The sequence below is a fragment of the Aquila chrysaetos genome, chromosome 16 (genome assembly GCF_900496995.4).
Source record: "Aquila chrysaetos chrysaetos chromosome 16, bAquChr1.4, whole genome shotgun sequence".
NCBI classification, from domain to species: domain Eukaryota; kingdom Metazoa; phylum Chordata; class Aves; order Accipitriformes; family Accipitridae; genus Aquila; species Aquila chrysaetos.
In genome coordinates, this window is record NC_044019.1 from 19963872 (window position 1) to 19982394 (window position 18523).

Consider the following 18523-nt stretch of genomic DNA (forward strand, 5'->3'; position numbering starts at 1 on the left):
CTTGAGTCTCACAATGTTCTCTAGATGTTTGAGCTATTTGGTGGAACAAATGATTGCATATGTGTCAAACATGATTATTTCTATTTTGTTTTAACTTTACAATGCAGCATTTTGTAGCATTCAGGATGGCAAACTCCCTGACAGTGAAGGACAATTACATTTTCCTGGAAGTCCCAACCAGTTCTACCAAAACCACCAGTAAGTAGACAAACACACAGTCTTTCCCCAGAAACTATTACCCCTACTGGTGTAGTTTGGGTTTTTTGTTGCAGTTTTGTGAATTGGAACTAATTTGTTGTTCCAGATTGTGCGTATGGACTCTATTTGTACCAGAAGGGAATTATATATTGCTTCATTTTTCCCACTTTGATATAGAGCCAGAAATGTTTTGTGACTATGATTCTTTATCAGTCTATTCAAAAGACGACAGACTTGTTGGTGAGTTATTTCTTTGAAATAATCTGTCAGTGTACTCTTTCATTCTAACAGCAAGTATACCCAATGCGGACATTGCGGTTGATTACGTTTTACTTAGGTTTTCATGATGAATACGTTGTGACATATGATCTAAAATAAAAGACGAAGAGTGTGGGAGGAGAAGAGAATGGAAAATGCCTGGTAGGGAACCGTGTCAGCCTACGACTTTCTGGTGTCAAGGATTTTCAATTTCTAATAGTGTGCGTCTATTTGGGCTAATGGATTAATAGAGAATATAGAGGAATGAATAGGCAATTTCCTTCTCGTCCTAAAATGTTTATAGCTAAGTACTAAAATGGTACATGCAAGTTTTCTCAAGTGACTAAGAGTTTAAACAGTGATTATTCTCTAATATTATGTTTCAGGGAAATTCTGTGGAGGAGATCTTCCATTACCTATTTTGATTGGGTCCAATAGTATAAGGCTGAAATTTGTTTCTGACAACAAGGATTATGGAACTGGTTTTTCCATGACCTACAAAGCTCTTACACCAGATATTCTTCCTGGTAAGTCTAAGTCTAGTAATATACCTGTCTGCACTCTTGGGTGGTGACCTGAAAAAAATTTTCGGGAGAAAATGAATCAGAGGAAGCTCCTATGATATTTCTATGTGGATGATGTTATGAACAAGGTAAGTGTGGTTAGGCTGCCACGTGACATTGTGGAGAAACTGGGATGCAGAAAGAGATAGAATAGATGGTGTTGAGAGAAGCCCTCCTTTAACATTGCCTCTTCTCCATCCACTTTATACAAGATCTCATTTCCTTCCCTACTTCCATAATGTTTTAAAACTTAATTAATTAGATTAGTCAAATGAGCAGAATTTCCAGATGAAAGCTGCTTTGCTAGTCCCAAGCATGCTTTCATGGAGGGGCCCTGAGGGAGGCGGCTAATGCTAAGATGCATGTTGTGGAGAATTGCTCTCAGTTTTGCTGTGCAGAGAGGATCATCGTCACTAGGGAGCAGGTCCAGGGGCCATCTGCTGAGTCTGGACAATCCAGTTCCAGACACACACCTGTTGTTCCTGTTCCTGCAGCTTTTTCAGCTAGTTTCTGTCCTGGGCAGAGTGTAAGGAGGAACCCCATCTGAGGGGCCTTGCCACCGCATAGCCCATCAGGGAGACATGTCCTCTGGTTGGGTTTTATGTCACCACTTTCCTCTCCGAGGAAGTTGGCAAATGTTCTTCTGACGTGCCCGTGTCCTGCTCTTCTGTCACCCCACACGGGTACCTGTGCCTACAGTGCATTGCCTGTAGCCAAAGGGGAATGCTATAGTCATAGGCTGGACTGCTCCTCTGCCTGGGAACAAATTAAAAATTTTCTTAGCATCTTTTTCAAACAGAAGGATTTGGCTTGCTGCTCTGTCCTGTTCTCTTTTTCAGCTGTGTGAAAGCACCACAAGAGTTTTTCTGGATTTTCTTTTTTTTTTTTGTGAATGATTTAATAGGAAATCACAGTGCCTTCATTTTCATTTCCTGGATTTCCAGATTCTGGCTGCGAGTCCTTAGCTGTCCTTTTTGAAGAGGGCGTGTTACAAAGTATGCACTATCCAGAGCGCTACAGCAACATGGCAGACTGTCAATGGATTATTTGTGCGCCAGAGGACCATGTAATCAAGGTATAATATGAGCCCTTCTTGTGTCTACAGGATGGAAGCGGGCACAATTGAGTTAACAAGAAATTATGCAGCTAAGGACAAGCAAGATCAAACAACATAAGCTTGAATAATGCTGCTGGATGCAGTTAAGAGAAATCACTTTCCATCCCAAAAGCCAGATTTCTCCTTTAGGCTATAGTAAAATAGGATTTCCTGGTTTAAATTTCATCATGACAGGTTCTTCTAGCAAATGTAATATACTATGTATCCCCTGTGAGAGGTCTGGACGTCACTGAAATCAAACCCTAAAGGAATCATTGAGAATACTAAAGACCTTATTATAGATCTTTGAACTTCTTCTGTGTGAATTTAACAACGAGGTTCACTTTTTCACTTTTTATTTAAAGCTTACATACCAGTCTTTTGAAGTAGAAGAAAGCGAAGATTGCTCTTATGATGTCGTGACTGTGTATGAAGATGTGGGAAAAGAGGAGGAAATTGGTTTGACTTTTGATTTTTGACATAATTTGGGGGGTGACCTAGTTCTTTTATGACTTTCACTAGCCCTGTTTTACGGTCTAAAATCAAGTTTGCCTCTAAAGTCTCAGGTGATGTTATAGGTGCTAGTTTCAGTACCTTGAAAAATACTTGCGGGTGTATTGCTGCTGCTGTTCCACTTACAGAGGCAAAACCACATTGAACAGAACAGTTTTGTGTATTTAAATTCTATATGAAATGCAGTTCTGAATTCATATAAATGAAGAAAAGGGCATAACACAATAATTTATTTTTATAGTAATGATCAGACACAGAAAGCACCCAAGAGATCTCCTTTCCAGAGTCCAGTTGTTCTTCACTCCAGATAAGCATTCATGTAATTTTTGCCACCTTGCTGGAGATTCTCCTGGTTTACATTGAATGAGACGACCTGTCCCAATCAATTGATTTCAGTACTTGCTTGATGCTGGTGCTTAGATTAGCACTAGCAGATGCTAGTGCTGAAACACTAACAAGGGGAAATCAGATTTCCAGTGTGTTCTATATGTAATGGCAACCTATGAGCATGAGTGCTGCGATAGACTCTTACGAAATAATGCAAGAGTCTCCTTGTTCTTATGAGATAATTACTGAACAAGGACAGATGTCAGAAATAATAGAACAGTCCTTCAGCCTCAGTCTGCTTATCTCAACTCCTCTCTTGTGCATAGTTATTTTTCACCCTCCTGTGTGAGAGCTGGAATACACAGAATTTTGGGTACCCACTGTTGAAAGAGATAAGGATGAAAAAGTACATGTTAATCTACAGTTAACCTTTGCTTTCTCATCTTTAGCTAAGTCTTGTGGATTTGCCCTACCAGCACCTGTTCTAAGCTCCTCTGCTGTGATGCTGGTTGTCTTTCACTCTGATGAAACAGAGACCTTTGGAGGATTCAGAGCTACAATCTCTTTTGTACATGTAACAGGTAATCGAAGTAACTTGGGAAACTGCCTCTTTGGGGCAGCACAAAGGGCTCTTCAGTGAATCTGGCTATTCAGAATTATTTTGCTCTAGGAGGTTCTCATCTAACAAACTGTTTCGGTAAAAAAACTGTATTGTGAACCTATTGAGGCATTAAACAAAGGGCCTATGAGTGGGTGAAGAGAAAGTATGAATCTGCCCAAAACCTCAGAGTTTTACTTCACGTAAGAGTATTTTGGTGCATTTTAAATGGCACTTCACTACCATGTGAAGATGTAATAGCACAGATCTCTACTGTAGGAATCTATTCCTTCTACAAAAATTGTAATAAAGGAAATAAAAGTGCTTTTGTAATAAAAATATCACTCAAGACAGCCTGCTAACATATTTGCTATTTTCATTGGCTAGATTTAGATACTTTGGACTCAACTAGTGAAGAAGAATTTGAAGATATGGATATGACTGAAGAAGAAATACAGGTTACAACAGGTAAGCCAACCCGAGTTATATTTTCTTCATGGGAATAGGGAGTACCTATAGAGGACTATAATTTAAATGCTGTTTTCTCCAAATTTTTAATGAATGCAGTTGTCCCAGAATTTTTCAGTAAGTTATTTTGAGAAAATAAAAAGATGAATAGTAACAGTTCTATGCTTTGGCTTTAAAACAGGAAAACCTAATTTTTCTTCTTTCCTTCATCTTGTTAAGTCATTTACAGCAATGCAATGACATTATTTCAGCTTGTATGTCAGTTTACACCTACTTGCTTTGGTGAAAATAATTGCAAAGGGTTACAGGGTAGTTGAAAATAATAACCAGCATTTTAGAACTTCTCTTTTTCCCTCCAGTACTTTATGGAGAATGGGATGAGTCCATATTCATTGTAGGTTTGAGGCTAAAACTTTGAAGGTAAGCAGTTGCTTTCATCTTGGTGAAGCTCTGTTTTTACTAAGATCATCTCCTCATGCTATGTCTAAACGTTTGGATCCTTTGTAATGAGGGAAGAAGTTGAAAGATTTAGCAAAAAAGGGGAGGGAAGAATCTTTAGAAGCTGTGGGGTAGCTCTTAAATTGACTGTTCTTTGCTTCTCCAAATCTTAACCTCTAAAGACTTCTTGAAACATCAGTGCTTTCTGTTTCAGATGGTGTTTGTGGAGTGCCTTCAAATCAGCCAAGGTTCATCTTTAGTAGGATAATTGGAGGTGAAGAAGCTGTACCATACTCATGGCCTTGGCAGGTCAGTGTACAAATTGCAGATGAGCACATCTGTGGAGGAGCAGTTCTTGCCCAAGAATGGGTTGTCACAGCTGCTCACTGCTTTAATTCTAAGTAAGTACACTGGGATGAACCCTTCCCTGGGAATGTCTGTAATTGCATGGTGCGTCTCTGCAGCGTGGTGGTTCTGCCCAGAGTGGCTGGCACAGTTTTAGTGTTACCACCTACTTACAGCTCACGCCGGCACTGGATTCTTTTGCTCCACATATATGTACTAGGATCATAGTGGCTACTTCTGTAGGCTTGGTTTTCATTCAGATCAGTTTTCAGAAGAGATGACAAGATACCAAGTCCCTTGTCATCTACCACTTACTCTTAGGTAACTTCTTTGTGTTTGGATCATTTACAGAGCATGTTTTCATCCAGGTAGAATCAACCTATGAAAAATCAAAAAATTACTGGAGTTGTGTAGATTTTGGAGGACATACAGGAGGCTTTTGTGCATAGGGTTGATGCCATTCCCTTATTAAGAACTTATCAATCTGTTAAATCAGATTACATGGAAATTTTTCTGTCTCTATTGGGAGGAGACAAAAGGATAGTCTGTGTGACTTTTGGACTCTTTAAAATACTTTCTAAACTGCAGTTTGTTTATTCACCTCTTACGCTGAATGCTACCTGTTTTAAAGTTCAAATTAATCACAAGTACATTAATTTAAAATTCAGATATATTGGGTCATTAAAATATTTTTTAAAAATCCTCCCAGGATGGCAGATAATTAGGTATTCTGGCCTGTTCTCAAACAAAGTTGCAATTACTTGAAAATGAGGGTAAGCTTTCAAAAGCCCCAAATGGCAAAGATGCTTAGGCATCCACATTCTCCATTTCTTTGATTCTCTTCCCCACCCCCACAAAACTGGGGATCTGAAATGCAAGTACTGTTTTGAATTTCAGACTTTGGCTTCTAAGTTTCTAAGTATTAGTTTGCAAAATTTTGTCAGGAGCATTGTTGCGCTGTGTTGAAGGTACTGCTTTAACAGCCATATTAAGGAGGAATTCTCTATTGCGCGTTGCTATCACATCAGAATTTGCGTACGTGGCTTAATGATTCTACACAACTAATTTCATCAGGGCGTTATGACAGGTTTTCAGGTAGTGAGAGGGCTTGGTTAAGAAATCAAAGTCTGAAATGAAATGTTTGTTTCATTTCTTTATGTCATTTGATAGCTAGTAATGTTTTAGAGGTCACCCGTTTTTTCATTAAGAAGGTAGGGACCAGCACTGTCCCTGGACGATGTGGACCATGCAGGCCTTGTGCTCTGCATCAGGCACCCCCAGTCCTTATAAAAGTGACCTTTCAGTTCGCTATGTGTTTGAGAGATCCTACTGTGTCATCGTGAGAATATTTCATGCTCCCTAGAAGTCAGTGGGAAGATTTCTATAGATTTGTATCGGAGTGTGGGCCTCAGAAGTTGTTGGCCCAGCAATATGTAGGGCCCTAGTATCCCTATAGGGTGCGGGAGGTTTTAAGATTCACAGGTTTCAAGAATGCTGTTATACAAGCCTAAGAATGTGCTTTTTTTTTGCTTTTTTTTTTTTTAGGGAACTATATAGAGACTTATGGATGGTGGTAACTGGACTTCATGATCTTACAGAGCAAGAATACAGACAGGTACTATAAGTTCTGCTTAATAATAAAATAGAAATCAATCTTGCAAAATAGTTTTTGATGTAAACGCATCTCCTTAATTGTTCATGATGCAGCAATCTAACAGCCTGCATGCTGACCTTGATCTGCATTTACACAACAGCTTTTGTGTGACAGTCAGAGAAATTATATCAACACAGATCTGTGCCTTCACCACTAATGAACTCCAAAGCTCAGCATCCTGGAGGATGTGTGAGTGAGGAGTGTCTTGTCTCTAAATTCCCTGGTGACTATTACCAATACAGAAATAATTGGGGCACAACTTTCCACTTTGCTCAGACTGGACAAATGATTGTCCAAGACCCTCTTCCTACACTTGCTGGATGGAGTTTCCTGCATGTTCCGTGATCCATGTCCAAGAGGCATAATCCTGACTTGTTGATAGAAGAAAGCTGGTGGCTTCAGCAGCTGCTTTTAAATGTGTCCTCCTCTTAAGGCACCTTGCATATGGCCTGAAAATTTATAAAGCCAAAGTTACTTAAAGACTCAAATTCCTAAGTAATTCAGAAAATGTCAATGTCTGCTTTCCTAGAAAAGGTCAGTAAAGCAGTATATTATACATCCGAGTTTTAACAAGACCACTATGGACTCTGATATCGCTTTACTGCAACTGGCCGAGCCCTTAGAATTCAACCACTATGTGCGCCCAGTGTGCCTCCCAGCCAAGGAGGAGGCAGTTCAGCCCTCGAGGGTGTGCGTTGTCACAGGATGGGGTGCACGTGAAGAAGGTATGCAGTCTTTGCTATTTCGAACATGGAGCATGCTGTAGCTGTTTTAAATACCATGTTCTGTGTTGTAGCATTCATTCTGTCTATATATTAGTGTCTGGAAAACAGACATGTTAAAAAGTTTTCACTTGTATAAGCTCAGCTAGACATGCAGCGAAATGGGTGGGAGGAAAGAAACCAGATAATTTAGATTGAGACCATTTGAAAAGGGGAAGAGTAAAGCTTCTTTCTGGAATCACTAATTCATGCCTCTACTGGTTTCTGAGGTGTCTTTTACTTCAAGACAGGGAAAAGGGGAAAAAACTGCATCAGCTGGAAGTCCCCATCCTGGTGCTCGACACATGTCAGAGCTATTACATGAATCTTCCCAGTAAAGTGACCCAGAGGATGATCTGTGCTGGATTCTCTCTGGAAGAAGGCAAGGACTCATGCACAGTAAGTTGCGCACATCACCTTTGCCTTCTGAGACTTGGGGTATGGACAGATGGGTTCTGGGAAGGGTTAAAACCTCACTAAGAGCTGCTTTCTTGCAAACAGGCTGTAGGTGATATACAGTGAAAGACTCCCTAATACTAGGATTTTAATTACTCATATTGCAAAAACAGGTACTCCCGTTGAACAAAGGTTATTTCTTTCTCTGCCTTTTAAAATCAGAAACCCCCAAACACAGGAGCAGCTGAGACCTCTCGTAGTTGAACTGATAATTTTAAAACATAAGGAGTGATGTTAGCTCATAACAAGATTCCTTTGTCCTTGTGCAGGGTGATTCTGGTGGCCCACTAGTTTGTCCTTCAGAAGATAACTCGGGATTTTACACCCTTCATGGAATCACTAGCTGGGGTTTGGGCTGTGGAAGGAGGAGCTACCCGGGAGTATACACAAATGTTGGTGGTTTTGTTGACTGGATCAAGCAGAGTGTTAATAGTAGTGGTATGTATGAAAACAAAACAATTAAATGAATCATTTTGCTATTACTAGATGCTTAATTCAAGGTCTTTTCTAGGGTGCCATTTTTATATTTGGGTGTCCAGCACTTCCTGAAATCTTGGTTGTTTAAAATACCCCTAGCTGAATGCCCAGAAACAGACGAATCTAAATCAGTAGTCACTTCTGAAAATCTTATTTCTTCCGGATATATTATTATTGCTCTCTCTATTGCATTTCTCATGTTGATGACTATATTTTTCCTTACTGCTGCTTTGCTGCTTCATTTCTCAGGGTTGGGAGGAGGTAGGGAGGCATGAACTGACATGAGATGACAGCTGAGTCCACTTTGACAAGTTTACAGCCTGCCTTTGTTGACGATCTTCGCAAAGTTTACCCTGTTTTATTTTTCTCCTTTTTGTAGATCTCCCCATTTTCATGGTGTGACCGTCAAAAGAACGGTTCTGACAGACCACATTGTAAAACACTTCCAAAGCACAAAGGCCACTGAAAGCAAAATTTGGTGAGAGTGTGTTAGTTCATGATTGGTGAACAGATCCCAAAATAGCTGATACTTATCCTGGTGAATTGACTGCTGATTTAGCTGAATTGAGACTTTGGCTTTACATGCGTGTGCTTGGGGCAGACACAAGTTACTTGCAGGCTTCTGACACTCTATTAATCTATCTTAGAAGGAAAGTGAGGGAAAATAACCACCATATACCATATGCCAAGCATGTCCTTGAATGTAGTACTGGAGAGTGTAAAAGTACTGCAGAAATGAGATTAAATAAGTGCCTGCGTAAAATAACTGAAGGGGCAGTCAGTCATCCTTCCATTAAGGTGAATGAGAGTGTTACGTCTGGCTCTGAGAGGACCTAGGCAGTGGCAGTAGTAGTGCATTCTGAGCAGCAGCAGAACATTGTCTACTCATTAGTGAACTGAATCAATCCAATTGCTGGGAAAAGGATATTTTTAATACAGTTCCTGTTTTAACAAATTGCGTGTTGTTTAAACAGATAGAAGTGTTTGAAAAGACAAGTGTTACAGGCCAAGGGCTTTTGGCAGCATGCAAGAACTGACAGCTATCCTAATTAATCTATACATGTAATTAAAGAGGTACTGTGTAATCCACATACTGCAAACTGAGCACATTTACTTGTAAATAGTAGTTTGTTTAACGCCCAAATGGCTGCTTACACAGTGTTTAGAACCTAGATCAGTATGATAGTACAATAGGTAACACAAGTATAATCCTTCTTTGACTCAGTGGTCCAGAAAATAACTAGAAAGTAAGAAAGCTATCTCATTTTGTTTCTGTTGATTGTTAATGGTAAAAATCTTTAGAGATATGTTTCCCATACATGCATTTGATGCCAGTAACCCTACTTTTTTGATGACGTTAGTTTAGACCTTCTGATTTTTTTTAAAGATATAATTTTATTCTGTAGCTGGGGAAAAAAATAATCTCTCTACCTCTCTCTAATCATTCCCAAATGAATACGGTAAAAGTTTTTCACCAGTTTCTTTTCTTCACTGTAAAGTTTTAGGCAAAAGCCCACAAAATAATCTGGAGCATGAGCTTTCCGTCAAACTATGAAAATACTTCATGGTGGAAGGACTATGGACAAATTCAGATTAAGTGTGAGGCACAGCTGTATTACATTATTGATAGAGTATGCTCATTCTATCTTTGATAAACTCTCTGAAGACACCTTCAGAGAGCAATGGAGGGAAAATATTCTTTGTAATTTTTCATTATGGAAGTCTGTTAATGTTCAGTTATAGTGGAAGTTGCCATTAGCGTATCAGTTTAACTATGCTGGGAGCAGATCTGTCTAATCACTTGGTTGCTATTCTGTTTTGCTTAACAGGAACAAGATGACTTTACAGGTATTTTAAGTTTTTATCTACTTATTGCTTTAATACAAGGATATCAAGTGGGTGTGTTCAGAAAAATAAGAAGGTAGGGGGAGAACTACAGGTGGTATCAGCTATGCTAGCCCTATTGAATGCAGTGGTTATATGCTGATAAATTGAGATGTCTTAAAAAAATTCCTTTCATATATTCAGAATGCTATCTTAAATTGTTTGTATTTGATTTGATTGTTAGGGTACTTACTTTTTGCTTGACTGCATGATGTTGACCTTTTGTGTTTCTCCTAGTATGGTTTTACAAGCAGTCTGATTTTGCTTTTATTTGTTGTATCTTTGCAGTCTATTGTAAGCTGCCAGTATCTTTTAGCAATAATGTGAACTGTTTTGTGATGGAAATGAAATCTGATTTTAAAAAAAATAAAAAATTACTTTCAATGGAGTTCGTGTAATGGAATTATATTTTAGTTTCTACAAAATTTATATGAAGTCCACTTTAATTCTTGACAGTTATATGAGGCTTTCCTGAACCCTACAGTCAAAAGGTAGGATACTAGTAGCCTACCTGAGTACTGAGGTAGACTCAGGTTCCCTGCATGCTTAAAATCTGGATATAAACCTTCTTCTGTTGGCACGTAAGTAAAAATATCTTCTTTGTAACGTTATATAGAAGGAAATGAAGGCTCATTGCATTGTTCATTGGCACTGTGCTAAATATTTAGAATAAAAGTCTATGTCCAATAATATCTTGTTCTGACCTTTGGTTAACGTGAGCATCTGTGACCATAAGTCCTGCTTAGCTCTGAAATGGTAGTCCTGCGTGCGCGTGGGCATGCATGCTGGGAGTCCAACTACATTGCCAATGATGCACCTAGATAGCCTTTGCAGGAGTGGTTATTAGAGCATTTTTATAACTTTTGTTGGAAAGGGAAGATCTTAATCAGAAAATAGAAAGTGTATGTCCACTGTTAATGCATGTCTGGCAATAGTACAGAAAAGGAAACAGTTGTTTGAAATCTGGGTTCTGGCTATATAGATAACAAAAGATGTTAAAAACATTGTTGATCTCTGTGGCATTGCCTCTGAGTTCTTGGTTCATAATTCTTTTACTTTGCCTTTTCCTATCTTCTCCTTTTCCAGCCTAAGGCAGCATAGTGGCTTACTGCATCGTACTGTTCTGGGTTGCTTCTGCTCCTGTGACCTCCCCGATAAAGCCAGAGGCGCAATAGCACCTTCCTTAGATGTACTCTGCCTGGAGGTATGCGTGCCATACATTTCCTGACTCTTTTCTTCCACAGTTCCTCTGCCCAAAAGGATCTGAAAATCATAGTATTTAGGTGGTAGTATAGAACTATGTTCTCATGAGATCCTCCCAGTTTTCTTCTCTTTTCCCCTAGCCTTTTTTCCATTGTAGTTTTTGAGGACAAGTGGCACAAGGGCAGGTTTTTTTCCTCACTTAGGAATCCATTTACTGTCATGTGTTGGATACACAGAAAGACTGTTATTTCTTCATCTGAAGTGACTAGACTTGGTTCTTTGCATGCTTTCAAAAGAGTGAATTTAACAGCAACACCAGAGAAACTTGTGGATATTATGTCTGTGTAAGACAAGTTAACAAAAGGAAAGAATTAGGCTTGGTACTTTGAAGAAAAAAACCACCACAACAAAACCCCAACAGTTTTATGTAGATCAAAACCCTGCCTCTGGCACAGAAGAAAATAATCAGCAAAAATTGAAGGAGCATTAGGAATAGTTAATACAGAAAACAAGAAATACTGCTAAAAGTGTCTCAAGCTCTATAAAACCCCTTACTTGCCTTTCTCTTACTGAAGGCAAGGAAGAGTCCTGTTCTTGAGGGAAAATTAATACTTCCTATCAATAGTGCAATTCAGAGAACCACTGGTAATTGCATAGCTGTGCAATTTTTAGTCACAGTAACCAGAAAGCCCTGTCTTGAAAATTAAAAAAGAAGAAAGAATAAATTCCTATTTATCTTTCACTTGTTCCTGTTTATCCTTCAGGATAAATTCTGACTGAGAAATCTGAATGTTTCTTGTCCTTACCATTTTTGGTCTGCTTTATTCTGCTTGAGTTTTGAGCCTTTTGCTACATGGATATATGGTAAATCATTGATGAAAGCAAAGTACGTAAAAGTTTCAAGCCATACCATTACCATATTGTCAGAAAAAAAAGAAGTCACAGCACCTCAGTGGGAGAATATCTTCTTTTATCATGGAGAATGGGTCATTCAGCCCGGAAGTCCTGGGCTCAGTTACAATGCTCTGAGGACAGTGGCTATGTGTGACACTGATACAAGGAGTTTATTTACTTCGGGAACAGAGCAGTAATATGTAGCATGCTGGTAGTGGTTCCCCTGCTTTTGAACTCAGGTGAGGAAAGCTAGTATTAACAAAAAAGTTTAGAAAAATGTGGTAAGGTATTAATTCTCTGGTCTTCCACAGTCAGTACTTCAGTAGCACAGGAGACTGAACGCCTTTTTCTTTCAGTCTTTTTACAAGTCACATAAAAGACAAGCATTCCAAAAACTAATAAATCAGATTTGTTACCTTATCCTTGTATCGCCATCTACAGCTTGGCATACTGTGGCATTATTCCTGGCGTTCCTTCCTTCCCCATAGGTTTGATCAGTTTTTCTTTCTCCTGACAAAGATAGGTCTGTGTGAAATGGGAATGCTTTTATTTTAGATAAACTATTTTGAACCTTGTGACGTGGGCTTGGACTTCAAAGACTTGTATTTTCTTTTAATTGACTTTTGTGTTTGTCCCAAACTGTGTGCTACTGTCCTATGCTCTATAGAGGAAATAATGATACTTAAGTTTCTTTTGTGGTTGTTTTTTGGTTTCGTTTTTTTTTGGTTTTGTTTTGGGTTTTTTTTTTTTTCCCCTTTTTTTTTTTCTTAAAGCAATTTGAAGACCATAGATACTAAATCCTTTGTTAGTGCTGCTTGTCACAACGTAAAATTTTGGCCCAGGGGATAGGGAATAAATGAGGAAATAATTTCTGTTCCCCCAGTCACACTTGCGGTGTGACTTTGAGTTAAGCGGTCATTTGCCAGCAGTTTGCAACACAGACTGTGGGCTGCACATGCTGTCTGCAGAGAAAGTCACAAACGCAAAGGCAGGCAACCAGCAGTGCCCCTTGCTGGGCGCACTGGCACTGTAGTGCAGTCTTTACCTGTGATGTTGGTGCAGCCTTAACGGCCTTTCGTTAGGACTGGACCTCTTGCAGACTTGAGGGAGGATGTTTGCCTATGAAACTGCACGATGCCGTCTTTACCTGTGAACCTTGTATTGTTAGACTTTAAGGCCGCGCGCTGTTTCTGCCTAGAGGACTTGAACTTAAAACTTGCTGCTTTACAGGACAGACTGCGGCAACCCGGGCCTGGACCAGAACTCGTGTGCCGCTGTTTTCCGTTGCTCAGCACGAAGGCAACGAGAACCGAGGCAGGAAGAAGGACGACAGCCGGTGCGTGTCCGCCCAGGGCCACCGGATTTTGCGGCCGTTTCTGTCCCGCTGTTTCGGGCGGAGCGGGCCTGGTCGCCTGCAGCGGCCCGCGGTGTAAGTGCCGCGCTCCCACGGCGGGGCGCGGGCCCTGCTGTCCCAAACGCTCCCGCGGTCCTCGCCGTCGAGCGAGACCCGCCCGCGGGACACGTGGAAGGCTGGTAAACCGCCAAGTATTCCTAACCACGCCGTAGCTTTGCGAAAGGGACACCTCAAACGGGAGTCCGTCTCCTAGGGTAACCTGTTTTCGGCCCGGCTTGCGAGAGGGGCCGCGGTTCCGAGCAGGCGTTACGCGCCTCCTGCGGGGCTGGGCCCGGGCCCGCCCCACGCGGGCCGGGCACCGGCAGGCGGAGCCCCGCGGCGGGACGGGGCGGGCGGCAGAGGGCGGAGCGGGGCCGTGCCTCTTCGCTGGGCAGCTGCCGCCATGGAGGCGCTCGCGGTGAGGGGCCGGGAGGGAGGCGGCCCGGGGGCGGCGGGCTCGTTCCCCTGACCGCCTGCCTTTCTCCTCGCAGGATGCCCCTGTGGCGGTCGCCGTGGTCGTGGTAGCTGCATCTGCCCTGCTGCTGCTCCTGCTGCTCAGAGGGACGGGGCGGAGGGCGAGCGGCCCCGTCACTTTGCGGGACCCCCTCGCTAAATACTCGCTGCGGCTGGTGGACAAGGAGGTGACCCGGCGGCCTGGCGCGCCTTGAACCCCCTCCCTCGTCCCGGCTCATGCGGCCGGGCCTGCCGGACCCTTTGCTGCCCGGGGGGCGGCCGAGGGGCGGTCGGGCCGGCGGCCGGGGCGGGGGGTGTCTGAGGGGCGGTCGGGCCGTTGGTTGGGAGAGTCCGAGGGGCGGTCGGGCCGTCGGCCGGGGCGGGGGGTGTCTGAGGGGCGGTCGGGCCGTTGGTTGGGAGAGTCCGAGGGGCGGTCGGGCCGGCGGCCGGGGCGGGGGGTGTCTGAGGGGCGGTCGGGCCGTTGGTTGGGAGAGTCCGAGGGGCGGTCGGGCCGTCGGCCGGGGCGGGGGGTGTCTGAGGGGCGGTCGGGCCGTTGGTTGGGAGAGTCCGAGGGGCGGTTGGTCATGGGCTGCCCCAGGCTTCGGGGCCGGAGAAGTGCGCGGAGCCCTCAAGGGGCGGCTGTGACTCCCGCCGCCGGGCTGGGGTTTCCCTGGGGTAGAGCAGGATTCTTAAAAGCAGCTATGCCTACACTACGGTGTTAACGGTTGTCTCAAGAGGAGGGGAGGCTCGTTTCTTTGTATGTGCAAGTCCTAGTTTAGAGCCGTGTTTCTCCCTTGCTTGCTGTCTGGTGTGCCTCAGTGAGAAGTAATCCTAGCAGCCTGTGCTTCTGCACATCCTGTCTTGCCTGATCTTTGGCCACAAATTATGAAATGTGCTCACTGGCCTTGGGCAATAGAGGGTTTCCAGATTTTCTTTATGTAAAGGTGCTGTAGGGATTGCGCAGACAGGCAAAAGTCACTCCGTGTGGAATTAAAGAGGAAAAGACTGTTTCCAAAACTTCTGATCTATTTAAACTTTATTTTTCCAAGCCATTTCTGTGTCTCTTTCTAGCATTTGGCTTGCATGCTAACAAAAAACAGGCTTACTAAAGCACATCGTGTTGAGTAGAGTTTGAAATTCAAAGCAGTGGTGATGTTGACCTCATTCTGATTTTGTTTGCTTGGTTTTTTAGGAAATCAGTCATGATACTAAGAAATTCCGATTTAGGCTACCTTCACCAGATCATGTATTAGGATTACCTGTAGGTAAGTACTGAAAACACTTCATTACATATATTTCTGTTTTTAGGTTTTATAACTGTACTCATAGTTCTTGGACTTCTGACTGTTTGGGAATTTAAGGCTTAGCAAAAGAAGGAGTAAAAAGCTGCATCTGAATGCTGCTGTGTCGAAGAGAAACGTCAGGTTTCCCAAAGGGTTGCATTTCTCGTCTTTTGTGTGTGCTTTATTCTGCTTGTGTTAAATTGTATGGTGTAGATTAGAACAAGCACCTGAACTGAGTCTGATGGAATTCATCACCAGTCGGGATATAAGCAACAATGGTATCTGTCAAAGCTTTTTCATATTTCTTATTTGCATTCGACTTCCATCTGGTGCCCTCAGTTTATTGTCAGCTGCTCTCATGCTTTTGATAAATACAGTTGCACTTGTAAATGAGAGAGAACAACTCTTCTGCTGGGAAGCTTGTAACTAACTATTCTGTGCATGCACTTACGTTTGATTTACATACAACTTTGTCTTGCTTTCTGTAGCATGATGTTCATTTCAGACTAGGGTTTGATGTTTGATGTTCATTTCAGGCACGGTCTTCTGATCTGCAGATGTGGCAGATGTAGCCCTGTTTGTTCTGTACTGTGTTTCACTGTTTCGCTTGCTGTATGGCAAGTGTCAGGGTCTTTCCCATTCCATGCTGTGAGCATGTCCGTCTTGCATGTGCCTGTCAAGGGCGGCAGTCTTTCTCCAAATTCTCTTCTGTCTTGTATGGGAAAGTATAATTGAACTGTCCATATTAACTAGACAAATGAGAAACGAATTGAGATGTGCCCTGCAATACTTGTGTTTATCTAGACTTTATTCTTAAGAATTTAGGAATCGGATCGTGAAACTGTATGGGCCAGATTACTTCCTGGGAGATTCCTGCCTTCTGCTTTTTACCAGGATCATTTTGCTAAAAACAAAAGTGTTTTCTGCCAGCACTGTTCCTGCTTTTGGTTTTTCCATACAACTCTCTCGATTAGTGCTGTCTGGCTGAGGAGACTACTCTTGGCAAGGAGTTTTCAATTCTTTTAATCAGCAGAAATGGGTGCCTTTTAGAGTCTGCCTCTTGGAGCATTAGGTTGGGCAAAGAGGTCTCTGTGGACACCAGTGTCCAATGCTGTGGAAGCCTCAGCGTTACAGAGGCAGGAGTTACGGAGAAGGAATATGGCCCGAGGCTTTGTTCTTGATGTCTTGGTGCAGAATCTCTGGGAAGTTTGCTCTGAGAGATTGCTGCTATTAAACCATAATACTTACTTCTTTGCCTGTGTGAACTGGTGTGTTCTTACTTCCACTTCATTAATGAATATGAGAACAGCAGAACCCAAAATACAGAGAGCACTTGAGAATGAGCAACAAACTTTCTGTATCACTATTTTACTATAAATTTCCTCCTTTACTCGTATCTTGTCCTTGGTTCTGTAACGTACCAGCTCTCCTCAGTTACCCTGTGCTCCAGAAACTCTTGCTGAAAAAAGAAAAGAGACTAGATGTTTTATACAGCATTTACAAGGTAAAGATTTTTCTTTATCATTGCTTGTGTTTAACGGGTTACAATACCTGCTTTTCTCTCTTGTCTCTCTCTTGTCTTGTCCTTCAGGGATGAAAAAATAAATAATCAGATTGTAATTCTTTCTCCTTAGGCCAACATGTTTATCTTTCTGCAAAAATTGATGGTAATCTGGTGATTCGAGCCTACACCCCAGTTTCCAGTGACGAGACAAAAGGTTATGTTGATTTAATTATTAAGGTAAATTTTGGTTTCCTTTAATATAGATAAATTGCTAACTGGAAGGAAGGAAAGTACTTCATTTTAGTGAAATACAGAATTTATTTTGATTGATCTTCTTTCAAATAGGATGACTGCATGGCAAACAACTCATTTCACATTATCCTTGAATAGTAAGTTGTGTCCTGTGTATCTGTTGTATGTCACTGAGAGACAGCAGAGGTAGAGTAGATGGAGAAGGGAATCACTTCCTTGGCAGTACTGCAGGACCTTCCCTAGTATCTTTTATTTGGCAACACACAAATAGCGATCGCTCTGCCTCAAGATGCTTGTGCTGCTACTAATACTGCTAATAGCTGTAAGTAGAAAACAAGTCAATAAGAACTGCTATTTTTGGTGACGCTACAGAGATTGCAGTTACACGTCTGTAAGCATCAGAAGTTGTTGCTGATGTGTTTATTGATTAAGAAAATGGGATACAGAAACAAGGGAAATCCTTTAAGCTAGGGAATGTAGGATGATTTGATCCCAGGACTTGTGGATTTTCTAAGCCTTTTCTACAGTAGAGTTTGTCCTTAGGCAAAAATCTCGGCTTTTTTCATGTGCTCTGTTCTTCATGTTGCAAGTATGGTGAATGGTTATTAACTACTTAATGCTTATTATGTGCTTTGAAAGGTGAAGAAGCTATCATGTGGCTGGAGTCTCTGGGAGAGCCTTAAAAAGAAAAGATGCAGCAATGCTATTTTCAGAAGGAGTGACTACAAAAATGGGGTGACATAAGGTTCTTGCTGGAGCGATAGTGAAATGAGGGCACCAGTATGTAATCTGCCCGCCACTTATTCCTATTAGCCTGGCTGTCTGCAGAGAGCATAGGAACATGCATGGCAGAGCACTTTACTTACTTTGGCTGCTTCCTTGCAAGGCGCAACAGATAACTGAGAGCAAAGAACTGTTGCAATTTCTTTCTCAGATGCTAAATTCAGACCTGCAATATTGTGTTCTACAGTTAGTAATATTGTCTATAGGAAAGCTAGTGGTTGGTATCATACAAATTACTGTTTTTACAGGTCTACCACAAAAATGTGAATCCCAAGTTTCCAGAAGGTGGGAAGATGTCCCAGTACCTAGATGACATGAAGATTGGAGATGATATTGATTTCAGAGGGCCAAATGGGCTCCTTGTCTATAAGGGGTCAGGTACTGTGACATGAAGGTGGGAGAGCAAAAGGGGGGAACTTGTATTGGTTATTTTCAGAGGTGTTTTATAAAACTTGACAACTTTGTAGAGTATCTTTTTTTAAAAAGTGGGAAAGAGAAAAATCCACCTTTCCTAGTCTTGACCAAGAGCCTATCAGAGCTGCTGTGATGGGAAAGAGTACTTTGTGTTTACTTCCTGTGAGGAATAGCTGGTTATTGTCTCACTCCTGGGACCATATAATTAAATCAGAAAAAATCGCTATTGCATTGTATTACTGAGGAGGCTGCACTGGAAATAATACCTCAGCTATACATATGGAGGGAGGTGTTCCAGATACTTCTTA

At 41.8% G+C, this 18523-nt stretch overlaps 2 protein-coding genes across 10 annotated transcripts in view; both read left to right on the forward strand.

The window, feature by feature from the left end:
* The window catches only part of OVCH2 (ovochymase 2), a 34763-nt gene extending 24768 nt beyond the window's left edge, over positions 1–9995 (forward strand). For all 6 annotated transcript variants that reach the window (XM_030039567.2, XM_041129384.1, XM_030039566.2 and 3 more), the window contains 13 exons: positions 108–198; positions 305–438; positions 843–983; positions 1964–2094; positions 2481–2574; positions 3405–3536; positions 3941–4021; positions 4674–4860; positions 6350–6419; positions 6988–7183; positions 7467–7618; positions 7945–8113; positions 8532–9995. In XM_030039567.2, the coding sequence (XP_029895427.1) occupies positions 108–198; positions 305–438; positions 843–983; positions 1964–2094; positions 2481–2574; positions 3405–3536; positions 3941–4021; positions 4674–4860; positions 6350–6419; positions 6988–7183; positions 7467–7618; positions 7945–8113; positions 8532–8554 (1601 nt within the window). In that variant the 3' untranslated portion in view covers positions 8555–9995. The remainder of the gene's footprint in view (positions 1–107; positions 199–304; positions 439–842; positions 984–1963; positions 2095–2480; positions 2575–3404; positions 3537–3940; positions 4022–4673; positions 4861–6349; positions 6420–6987; positions 7184–7466; positions 7619–7944; positions 8114–8531) is intronic.
* An 826-nt stretch (positions 9996–10821) lies between these two features.
* Positions 10822–18523, forward strand: part of LOC115352015 (NADH-cytochrome b5 reductase 2) — a 29749-nt gene continuing 22047 nt past the window's right edge. For 3 of the 4 annotated variants that reach the window (XR_003926984.2, XR_003926983.1, XM_030039578.2), the window contains exons 1-6: positions 10822–11240; positions 13364–13469; positions 14018–14167; positions 15172–15244; positions 16897–17003; positions 18050–18179. Coding sequence is in view for 2 of the 4 variants with exons in the window: in XM_030039578.2 (XP_029895438.1) it covers positions 11224–11240; positions 13364–13469; positions 14018–14167; positions 15172–15244; positions 16897–17003; positions 18050–18179 (583 nt within the window). In the remaining 2 variants the exon portion in view is untranslated. Of the gene's footprint in view, positions 11241–13363; positions 13470–13834; positions 13945–14017; positions 14168–15171; positions 15245–16896; positions 17004–18049; positions 18180–18523 lie in introns of those variants that run through there. The other variant, XM_030039581.2, reaches the window with a different exon arrangement.